Consider the following 11,532-nt stretch of genomic DNA (forward strand, 5'->3'; position numbering starts at 1 on the left):
CGAACTCATGACGACTACTATGAGTTTCGAGTTATGCGCTTCGACCTGATGAACACACCAGCGACATTCCAAGGTTTGATGACTGATGTTTTCTGACCACTTCTCTGTCAGTATGTGCTTGTCTTTTTCAATGATATCTTAGTTTATAGCAAAACTTTGCTAGATCATTTACAACACTTGAGAGAGGTTTTGGACTTATTGCAGCAACATGAGTTGCAAGTTAAGCTATCCAAATGTTTAAGGGGATAGCAACAAGTGGAGTACCTTGGGCATATCATCTCATCCCATGGCATTACTGCTGACCTAGGGAAGATAGCTTGCATGACGAAACAGCTGATGCCGATCGTGTTGTTAAGGAAGGATGGCTTCATCTGGAGTGAGAAGGCCATGATAGCCCTCAAGACCTCTATGGCTGCAACTCCCGTACTCACATTGCCTGACTTCACCAAACAATTTGTGATGGAATGTGATACTTCTGGGGTTAGCATAGGAGCAATGTTAATGCAGGAGGGATGACCTATTGCTTATCTTAGCAAGGCTTTATCTGATAGCTTGAGGCATTTGTTGATATACGAGCATGAGACGTTGGCAAGTTTGCATGCAATCACCAAGTGGTGATGTTACCTCATCGGTCGATGCTTCTTGATCCAGATGGACCATCAGAGCCTCCCCTACTTCTTGAGGTAATGAATACATACACCGGCACAGCAAAGATGGGTATCCAAACTCATGGGATACGACTACAAAATAGTGTACAAGAAGAGAATAGAAAATAGGACTGTCGATGCCCTATTGCGCAACTCGAAACCGGCAGAGTTAGCAGTGTACTCCACATCTGTTTTTTTTTCCACTTTACATTTTGTCTCATGCTTGCTTCCCACGTTTGATTTTATGTATGCAATATAATTTATATTGCTTTTGAAAGCGACATTAAATTGATTACTTTATATGAATATTTTGCTTTGTGGAACTCATATCTAATTGTTGTGAAGTGTTTTTTCATTTATTCACATCTTTAAAAGAGAAGTTTGAGATTTGGAGCTATATAGATATAGATTCTTGAAATTTGAATGATGCAAAAATTGATAGCTTTCTTTATTATTCTAAATGTCCATTTAAGAAGAGAGCTTAATTTCATGAGCAAGTAAAAGTGTGCATCTTAAAAAGACAGATTGAAAAATCTCAAAATCAAAAAAAAGGAAAAGACAAGTTGAACTAACCTTTTTTATGCACTATTCCTCTTTCTATATCTTTAATGTCTGCCCTCTTTAAAAGATGTCCAAATGTATGGCATGCTAGGTTAGTCTTTTGAAATAGAAGGTTTCTGCTTTGATATTAGTGTTATTTTGTCTCAAATTATTTGGATTCAACATTTAGATATATGATAATGAAACTCAGGATGTTACTTATGATTTTCCCCTTTCCTTTTATTACTATGATGTATAGGTTGGTCATATTCAAGCCGTTGCCAACAAAATTAAGTTCGATGAGGCGAAAGACTCGAAGGTCATTGAAACAAAAATGAGATGTATCTTGTGTTAAGTTTAGCTTGTATTTCTATTTCCCCTTTTGTTTTTTCTATCTTCGATGGAGATATAATGAAGAGCTGAATTTTGGTCAATTTTTTTATTGTTTCCCTCTAGAAAATAAATGCACAAATAAAAGTACATGACTTTATTCATGCTAAAAAATCTTAAATACAAAACAATTCATACTATTTTATCTTGGCACTAGTGCTGTAACTCAATGCCAGTCTGAGATTACATGGGTGTTGTATTAAAATTTGTCTTTCTGGGTGATTTCATAATATTTATGCCAAGCATGGAAATATATACTTCACAAAATTTTTAAGCTTATAGTAATTTTATATTTATATTTTTCTATGTTATATTTTGAGAGATGTGGGAACCTACCTTGACAGCAATTTTTCTGTAGCTCTAAAATATTTGAGTAAAAATATCAAGGTTCACTAACATCTACCGAGCTAAACATGATGGGTCCTAATATTCTAATCCAAATAGCACCTTATCGAATTCTGATCAAATAGTTCGACTGCTCAAGCCCAGTTTGCTCGAATAATAATATATTTGAGGATTTTATAACATATTCTTCTTTGTCTCTATTATATTATATAACACTGTAAATTAGTTAAATTCAATTCAACTATTTGTAAATAGAAGAGGTCGGATCGCAAATATGTCAACCCCCTTAACCCGTTTAATAATTAAGTGCTTGGATTTATACTTCTGACACGTTAAGTATACAAGTCGGGTCAGACCCGCGAACCCGTTATATATATAAAAATCAAAACCCTAACTACTCTATCCTAATCCACCCTCCACTCTCTCCAGTCGCCTCATCGAAACTTTCGGAAGGGCAAAAAAATTTCGCCCGCCTGCTGCGGTGCCTCTGTATCCGCCTGCCGTCTGCCCCGAGCGGTGCCTACCGACCCTCACTGCCGTCGAATCTCCTCACCATCTGAACCTCACGCCGCTGCCTGCTGAGCCCTCCTCGTCGCAGCCGCCGCCGCCTCTTGCCGAGCCCTCAGCGCCGTCGCCGCCGCCGCCGGCCGAACCCGAGGTCTTTTCCTTAACATTTTGTTCCAGTGAATCTCGTAATGCCTTTCTTTTTTTTTTTTTATTACGGGAAAGAACAGCATAATAAGTCTGTCAGTATAGTAAAGATGAAGTTAATACTCTTTCTGTTGTGTTTAGATAAGAATACCTTTCTTTCATCACAACACGCTAACTATGTCAAACAGCCAGATCTGTTAGTAGCCTAAGTTGTGTTTTTTTTTTATTATTATTATTTTTTATTTTTATTTTTTATAAGTATTTCTTTGGTTAATGATGTTTTGCTAACTTGTCATTTGATGCCTCTATGCTAAAATTCGACTTTCTAAAGAGAGACATGGTTATTCACTTATTTGTGCTAGACCTTGTAAGTTCAATAGTTATGTTCGTGAATCTTGATGAAGTTCTTCAAAAAGGTTAATGTTCCTATTCAAAAAGTTTAATAGTTATATTTGTGAATCTTGAAAGTTGGAACTAAAATTTGTTGTATGAATTTGTTTTATACAATATGTTGTATGGATAAGAGTTGAAATTTTTTTCTAAACTTTAAACTTTGTTGTATGAATTTGTGTTATGGTAAATTATTAGAATTGCTATTTTTATGTTGTATGAGTTCTAGACGAGGATTTTTCCCGCGGTTGAGATTGAGATCCATATCGAGAGGCGCTTCGTGGTTCTGAGAGCTCAAAAGAATCCAATGGCGGACTCAGATCCCACTGTACGTAGGTGCCGTCAATGCTTTGGACCTCTCTCCAAGAACATGGTATCGATTCTGGATCTTTCTCATGCTTATTTTATCCAAAGATTGGATCTTTATTGGATTCATTGGATTAGTTGTAAGTTCTTTCTTTTAATGCCCATCTGGAATTATTGAAGGAAACCAGCAGTTGGACTGTTGCGCCGTTGATCCGAGACAGCTTTTGCATGGTTCGTGTCCAATCTCCATCTGTTCTTTGATATTTGTTCTTTTCAATATCAAATCTGATGCTTGATAGTTTAAATTATGATCATTTTTGCTCAGTATGAGCCCTTTTCCTTTTTAGAAATGTTTTTGGATGTTTTCTATTAAAAGTTCCCTTTATTTTTTGCTGTTTCTCTTGGTTATGATCATGTTAGATTAAAAGTAACGAGGACAAATTAACTTTTGTCACCATTGGAGCCGCCCTTATTGGAGAAGGGATCATTAGTTTCCGTTGATTATGATGATTGTTATATGAGGTTATTGTGTGTTATTCTCTCTTTGCAGATAGGTTCTGCTGTTGGTGGTACAGCTAGTGCCTTCTATGGTTTTAATCATGGTATGATATTATTTCTCAAAAGTTCACTCTCTTTTTTTAGTGATTATTTATTGGTTACATGCTTGATAAGTTATGTAAAAAGATTAAATTGATAGAGTAGGCACTGTACAACCCTCAAGTCCTCTAACCCTCCTCTAATTCATTAGATCTCCTATGCCAGAACATGAACAAAGGAAGCAGTTGGTGTAGTTCGATGAGGTTAAACCTATTTGGAATCAATTTCACTAGAATCACTACTATCTAACTGAATCTAATCCAATTACACCCCTTGGTCCCACCAACTAGCCTTTATCTGAATTTGGATCTCAGTACTTTCAAAAGATTTGGAGCATTTGTAGCTCTGTCGCAGGATATGTTAGTTTCTTACGATGTTCTCTTCTGAAATGATTGTGAGGACATAACTCACAAGTTTGACATTCTTTTTGACATAACGCTATTTGGCTTAAGCGCAAAAGAGTTAATTGTTTATCATAACTGATATGCATAGATTATCAAATTTAGTTCTCCTATCTAATTGCACTGCATTTTAAAAGTATTTGTTTTGAAGAAATTGATATGACCATGATGTAAATGTTAGATTTCTTTTAATGTTATGAATTTGATGTGACATTTTTAAGTCCTTAGCTATGGCTCGTGACTAATACAAGAGTCAGATTTTAGGCACACAATATTTTTCACAACCAATGGACCACAATATTAAAATGTGCAGACTAAGGGACTCAATAGGTAACATGCAATAGTAAAGGATTCTTACTATTTATGTACTGAAATATGATTAAACAGCTATATTAGTGCATGCCTTCCTATGCGTTTGTGTTGCCTTGGAGACAAAATATATAGATGTGCATGCCTTCTCTTGTTCTCTTATGTTTTATGTGCATGTCTGTTGGTTGGTCTTTATGCTGTATTCCTTTGTGGTATTTTTCTAAAATTAAGTTATTTGCCCATGCATAGTTGTTGGGTGTAACCCTTGTGCTGTTTTATCTCAATTGGGAGTTTATTAGTAAATTCAAAATTCCATCTAACACTATAAATTGTTTGAGTGTCACTATGTCCATAATGTATTTTCACTGTAAATTGTTTGAGTGTCACTATGTCCATGATGTATTTTCTATGCCAATACGCAACGGATAAATCTTATCTAGTCATAATGTGTGAAATTTGTTGCAGCTATGCCTATTGTCAAGCGGTTGGTGAAAGGGCCAATGTGGATGCATTTCCTTGTTGGTGTAAGTACAAAATAAATTTTAGCTTCTTAATATTTTTGTGACTCATTACTTTGGAGTTCTTTGTTTTTTTGGCTAAACATAGCACTTCCTCTAAATTTTAATTTCAAAATTTTTTATATAAGAATTTATAAATCACTCTCAAAGTGTTTTATATAGAAAAAAAAATATTTTTCAGTGTCTTGGTGACAAAGAAATCGTCTCTTGAGAGAGTGATTTATAAGTCGCTTTCTAGGAGAGTGATCTATGAGTTGCTTTCTAAGAGAGCAATTTACTAACCGCTATCTATGAGAGCATCTATATATAAATGAATGATTAAAAAAATGGTTCTCATTAATCACTTAAGAGTCAATATTTGAAATAATGATTTCTTATCTAGCAATATTAATGTGACGCATTGCTTTGGGGTTCTTTGTTTTTTTGGCTAAACGTAGCGGTTCCTACTTTGTTCTAATGCAGTTTGTGCTATTCTTCTAGCCAAGTTAATGAAGAACGTGCAAATCTTTTATTGTTCCTTTCTATAGAAAATCTACACCCTATGAAGCATAGATACTTTGTTTGCCCATCCGTACTAGGATTCGATATGTATTGAATACCAATACGGCTCGATTCGTATCAAATACGGCTAGAAGAGTATCCAAATTTAAAAATTAATTTTGAAATTTTCAATATGGCGTCGATACGGCTCCGAGACATTTCTTGATCATCCAATACTTTTTATTTTTTGTGTTAAAAAATGATATAAAATATTTACTTTATATGTATATACGATTATCCAATCCTTCATGTGAAGAATACATTAAAACTTTGTTTAATTGATAATGAATTAACCATATAATTTGAAAGCCATCTAAAGATTCAAATTAATTGTAAATTAATAGTTGAATTATGTTTCAATGTTTTACTAATATTTGAGTTTCATATTAGTTTCTATTACAATATTTTTCTAAAATTTTAGATATGTAGATACTAAATCTGCAGCTTTCTTTCCTTTTATCTTATTATTTCTACTTAAAAAACTATCTATAGATCCAAATTAATTGTAGATTAATCGTTGAATTAAATTTCAATGTTCTAGTAACATTTTGAGTTTTATATCAATTTCTGTTACAATATCATTCTAAAATTTTAGATATATAGATACTAAATTTGTAGCTTTTTTTTCTTTTTATCCTATTATTTCTGGGATAATCATTTTTTACCGTATGTTATATTGATTGATAACAAATTAAAAATATATTATTTATTTATTTATTAGTGTATCCATGCTGTATCCATATCATGCTTTTAAGAATTTATTGTATTCTTGTATCCGTATTTCTAAATCCCTATATCCTATTATTCATGTCCGTGCTTCATAGTCTATACCAATGGAAAAAAAAAACTTATTTCACCATTTTATGCTTAAAATATTTAAACCATATTGATTACTTTTGAGTCAATTTAATTATCTGGCTGAAATTTATTAGGTTTACTTTGTCAAGAGTATATGTAATTTGTTACCTAATATCAATTTTGGCTTTTGAGGTCAGCCTACCTTCAATGTGGAAGTAGTGAGTATCCTTATGCTGTGTTTTATGATATTCTTAAGCCAAAGCTCATGTCTGGAATCTGGGTTAACCTTACCAGGGTAAATGCAATGATAGTTTCAGAATTTGAATGCATATAATTAAGATTTTGATTAAATTGTGTATTATAGTTCGTTCACTAGGCCGTCTTAAGCCTGCAATTAGATTAGTGAGATGATAGTTTTTTATTTTGATTCGATATGATGAAGTAGTTATAGTTTACTAAGCCTCTAATTCTTTAGGAGGTTTTCTCTAAAATAATCATAATGTAGATAGGAAGCATTTCATACAGTTTATTCGATTAGAGTTTAATTGATGCAAAACGTGGTGGAGAGAGAGATGGGGGAGGAAAGTAAGAAAGAAAAAAATGGGGTTTCACACCTCTACTGTAAAAATGGTTTTACACTAAAATTATCCAGAGAGCAAAACCACATATCTTTCGTTAACCTCTAAAAAAAATATAACGGGTCTATATATAGACTTACAATGGAATTAAGCAAAATACACTCTATATAAAACATCCCAAATAAATAAAAATCATAACCAAATCCCTATAGAAGGGATCATCAACTATCGACGTCTCCTGCGCTGGTACACACACCATTGAGTTCTATCAGTAATGTTCACTTCATTAATACATGTGGATCATTAGAGGTACATGAATATTGAAAATTGCTGTCCTATGTATAAAGACATGACAGCTTAAAGTATGATGGGTTTGAAAAAGAATAAGGTAAATTTAAGTACTCAATCAACCTTTATCACCTATTTTTGTGATAGTTGTTTATCTCACCCATTTTATTCTGGGCTGTAACAGTGCCTAATAATTACTTAATGTTCGGCAACTGATTCTTCGTCATGGAAAAGGACTATGATTGATTAAAATTATGCATAACCACTTACTTTGGAACATCCTCTATAAACCCTTTTTTGCTATATGGGGAGCTTGACTTAATCACTTTGTCTGAAACGACCACCCAGATTATTTGTGCTCCTCTTTTTTATTAGAAAGAGGGAATATGACTTAAATTATTTCAGAGTCTATGATTGCTTATTTTTTAATTCATTTCTTGATATATGTTTCTTTTACTAGTTACTATTTGAGCTGATTGAAAAATCACCTCTTTTATGTATATTACATAGATACGCATGTACACATTTTTTGGTAACATTGTTGTACGATGGTGAGTCGATATATTACATATTATTGTTGTGGTAGTTCAATTAGAGGAATCTCAAATTTGTCCTATTATGTTTTGGTTTGTGCAGACACCACCTGTGATTATCTTCTCTTCAGCATGTGCTGGATTAGCAGGTCAAAGTTGTTTCTTTAATTAATTTTCGTTTTCTCTATATGGAATTGTTTGTAGTGATATTTTTTTAGAATTTTGAATTGTTGTTTCATAAAAATGTGAACTATTGGGTTATAGATGTCTTCATGTCCTGCCGTAAGGTGGTGCTTGTGTGTCAAATCCGTTCTAGATTGATGATAGTAGTGGTAGAGAGGAAAAGGACATTTCATATAGTTTAAATGTAATACCTTGGGAGTATTGTTAGACTGTTAGCTATGGACGATTGGAATGAGGACTTATTTTTGATGAGAAGTGATGACTTGTAACTGCACAAACTGCCACGTGTTGAAAAGGTAATGCGGTTCTATATAGGAAGCACTAAGCTAATCCAATTTTCATGTGGATGTTGACATAAAATTAACCAATTTGTTGTCACCATGTGCATTTGTAACCCAACATAGCTTTGCCATAAAACCAGGGGAATAGAGGAACCATGGTTGATGTTATGTTTGAGCATCAATGCGATTTAACTTGTCTTGCTGAATACACTCCTTTTAATCTAATCACATGCTAGGACTACTATTTTTTTTGTTCTATGTATTTTTGGAGGAGTTTTTGGAGGGGGGGTGTTTGGTTCGTCAAGTGGTAGTACTCTTCTTATCATGTATCTAATATTTGGCTTTTCTGATTTGTGACTCATATGACTCTTATAGGTGGTGCTATGCCTGCTCTAGCCCAGCTTGTTTCTTCATCATATCATGCTGCTATGTCGTCATCTTCCTTAGCACGTCCTGCCTCCCGTGAGGATGGCATGCACAAAACAAGAAATTCCTCCACTCTATAACTTTGGGGTGCCGTGGTCTTTTCATTTATAAAGCATTGCTGAAGCACTCAACATAAGCTAGGCTTGGCTTCCTGGTCTTCCTTATCCAGAGAACACTTCAAACATCTTTGTTTATCATATGTCTATATCTTCCAGAATGTCTTTGCGTTTTCTCTGAGCATGCATCTGTAAATCACTAAAGTTCTATTGTTTAATAAAAGTTTATTATTTTATTTAAAGTGAGCTAAATACTTTGCCCTCAAGATTTTTTCAAAACATACTTTCCCCCTCAGATTCCTATTAAATTATGCCACATGATTTGGTATCACCTAGCTGGATAAACAGGAGTGCGCTTGAATCAGGTCGTAGCCTCAAAATATTTTGGCTTTCTGTCCAATGACAATCTTCTATACTTTTAAGCTAATTGCTTTTTATTACCCAAATAAAAAATCTCTTTTAATGAGAAGAGCTCGTAGACTATATAGGTTGGACAATTGGCCGGATTGGCTGGTTATTCCAATAGTCAATCCTCCTCTTTTGGTATGGGTCTCCAAAGCATACAACACGATTTGTTCCTCAAGGTTATATTTTTCTTTCTATGCAGATTTAAGCTTTCAGGTAACTACTTGTTCTAGTGGTCAAACCTAAATCCAATTTAAGTTTTGTTATATATTTTTTTGAAATACAGCATTGTTTAAACTATTCCTAAACTACCATAACTTTTATTAATTCAGCGCTGCATAAGAGATTGTTATTTCAGACATGGACTCTTAAGTGATTAATGAAAATCATTTTTCTTTTTGAAAAATTACTCCCTTTATATATAAAATGCTCTCACAGAAAGCGATTAATAAATTGCTCTCTTAGAAAGCAACTCATAAATCGCTCTTGTACAAAGCTACTTACAAATCGATCTCTCGAATGATGATTTATTTGTCAATATATCAACACACTTCTTTTTTTATTATATAAAATGCTTTGAGAGTGATTTATAAATCCTTATAAAAAAAAACAGTAACTATCATCCTATTTTAGTAATTCTTAGTGCGCCATATTGTCTCAAAAAGGCTACACAATTTCAACTATAGTCTTTGACATATCTTCACAACTATATATTTTATAACCAAAATGGGTAACTCAATATAAAGTTAAGTTATACTAGATTTTTTTTTGTTTACATTTTTATTTGTATCTTTCTTATCTGAGTTTCTCGATTGAATTATGATCAAAATTATTATGTTCGTTTTTCTTTCATCTTCGTAACATATCATATGTCCAAAATAGATTTTTGTTTCCAAAATTATGCCTTTCCAAAGAACAATATTCTCGTATATTAACATTTTGATAACTAAAATCTTCTTTCGGAGAGTGATTTATAAATCACTTTTGAGATAACATTTTATATAGCAAATAGCGGTTTGATAAATCTAGTAATAATAGTTATTTGGGACAGCGATTTCTCACTTGATGCCGAGCTGATAAAATTATAGTATCTAAGGAAATAGTTTAATATATTTTGAAAAACAATTTTCTATGTAGCAATACTTTAGAAAAAAAAAATCTCTCAATTTTAACCATAGTTAGAAACTGGACCGGACCAGATGGTTGGACCGATGAATCAACAATCAAACCGATTCAATTTTGTTATTAGATCACATAAGCAATAGTTCCAATAGAAATTGTTTAACCCGGCGGTTAAACTAGTGACCCATGCAACCTAGCTAGTTTTTGACAAATTGGTCGCGTCAAGTATTTTGCAAAGTTACATAATTATCCTTAAGTGACCATGGAGGTCGTACAGATATGCAGATGAGTAATGAATGATAATAAATATGAAGAAAATAAGCTCGTGGTGGAACCATTTTAAATAAGGGTTTGAAAAAACTTGGAAAACCATTGCCGAGAAGCTTGTTTTAAGCCACTGATGGATTTATGTAATTTGCAAATGAATTTTCCCCCCCTATATTAGAGAACCAGGTTTAGAATAACCAAGAGGCAAATCCATATAAACTTCCTCAGAAAGATCTCCATGCAAAATTATATTATTAACATCAAGTTGGATCAAAGGCCAATTAGAATTTGTTGCAATAGCCAAAAGGTTTTTAACAGTGACTAGTTTGGCAACGGGAGAAAAAGTTTGAATGAAATCTAAGCCTTCTTGTTGTGTGTACCTTTTGGCAACAAGACGTGCCTTATAGCACTCTGCACTGTCATCAGATCTATATTTGATTTTCTAGATCCATTTGCAACCTATAAAATGCTTGCCATGAGATAATGAAGTGACTGACCAAGTGTTATTGGCTTTCATAGTAGCTAATTCAGAAGACATAGCATCTCTCTATTGTTGATGTTTCACTGCTTGATGATAAAATTAAGGCTCAAAATTTGCTAAGCATTTAGAGTGTAAAAACAGTGAGAGGAAGAAAATCTGTCATAAGAGAGATGATTGCTTAGAGGGTATGGAATAGAAAAAGAACGAATAGGAGAATGAGTTGGATATTACAATGAAAATCTCTTAAATAGGTTGGTGGCTGTGGCACACAAGAAGACTTTTGAATGATAAGATCAGTAACTAGAGGATCTAGTATATACTTATTGACAAGAGAATCTGAGGTATGTTCAATGACATTAGGAGTAGGATCAATATCATAAGAAATATTTAGGATGAGATGGAATGTCAAAAGGAGACTCATTAAAAAGAGTATGAGAAGGAATGGAATCAGGAAAAGAAAATGGTAATGCTAAATCAGGA

The 11,532-nt window shown here is 33.4% G+C and overlaps 1 protein-coding gene across 1 annotated transcript; it reads left to right on the forward strand.

Moving 5' to 3' along the window:
• Positions 1–2,327: 2,327 nt before the first annotated feature.
• LOC140779170 (uncharacterized) lies at positions 2,328–9,029 on the forward strand. The gene is made up of 7 exons (XM_073124155.1): positions 2,328–2,580; positions 3,193–3,336; positions 3,450–3,500; positions 3,820–3,871; positions 5,042–5,100; positions 7,935–7,980; positions 8,671–9,029. The coding sequence occupies exons 2-7, from the start codon at positions 3,271–3,273 to the stop codon at positions 8,799–8,801; spliced, it is 405 nt and encodes a 134-aa protein (XP_072980256.1). The 5' UTR covers positions 2,328–2,580; positions 3,193–3,270; the 3' UTR covers positions 8,802–9,029.
• Positions 9,030–11,532: the final 2,503 nt, after the last annotated feature.

Source organism: Typha angustifolia, chromosome 15 (genome assembly GCF_048772165.1).
Source record: "Typha angustifolia cultivar Huaian chromosome 15, ASM4877216v1, whole genome shotgun sequence".
NCBI lineage: Eukaryota > Viridiplantae > Streptophyta > Magnoliopsida > Poales > Typhaceae > Typha > Typha angustifolia.

What these genes read in the sequence shown, in the direction of transcription:
- LOC140779170 (XM_073124155.1), top strand. Translation starts at nt 3,271, where the DNA reads ATGGCGGACTCAGATCCCACTGTACGTAGGTGCCGTCAATGCTTTGGA. An exon ending in GACCTCTCTCCAAGAACATG is followed by an intron (nt 3,337 to 3,449) that starts GTATCGATTCTG and finishes GAATTATTGAAG; the next exon opens with GAAACCAGCAGTTGGACTGT. An exon ending in AGCATGTGCTGGATTAGCAG is followed by an intron (nt 7,981 to 8,670) that starts GTCAAAGTTGTT and finishes TGACTCTTATAG; the next exon opens with GTGGTGCTATGCCTGCTCTA.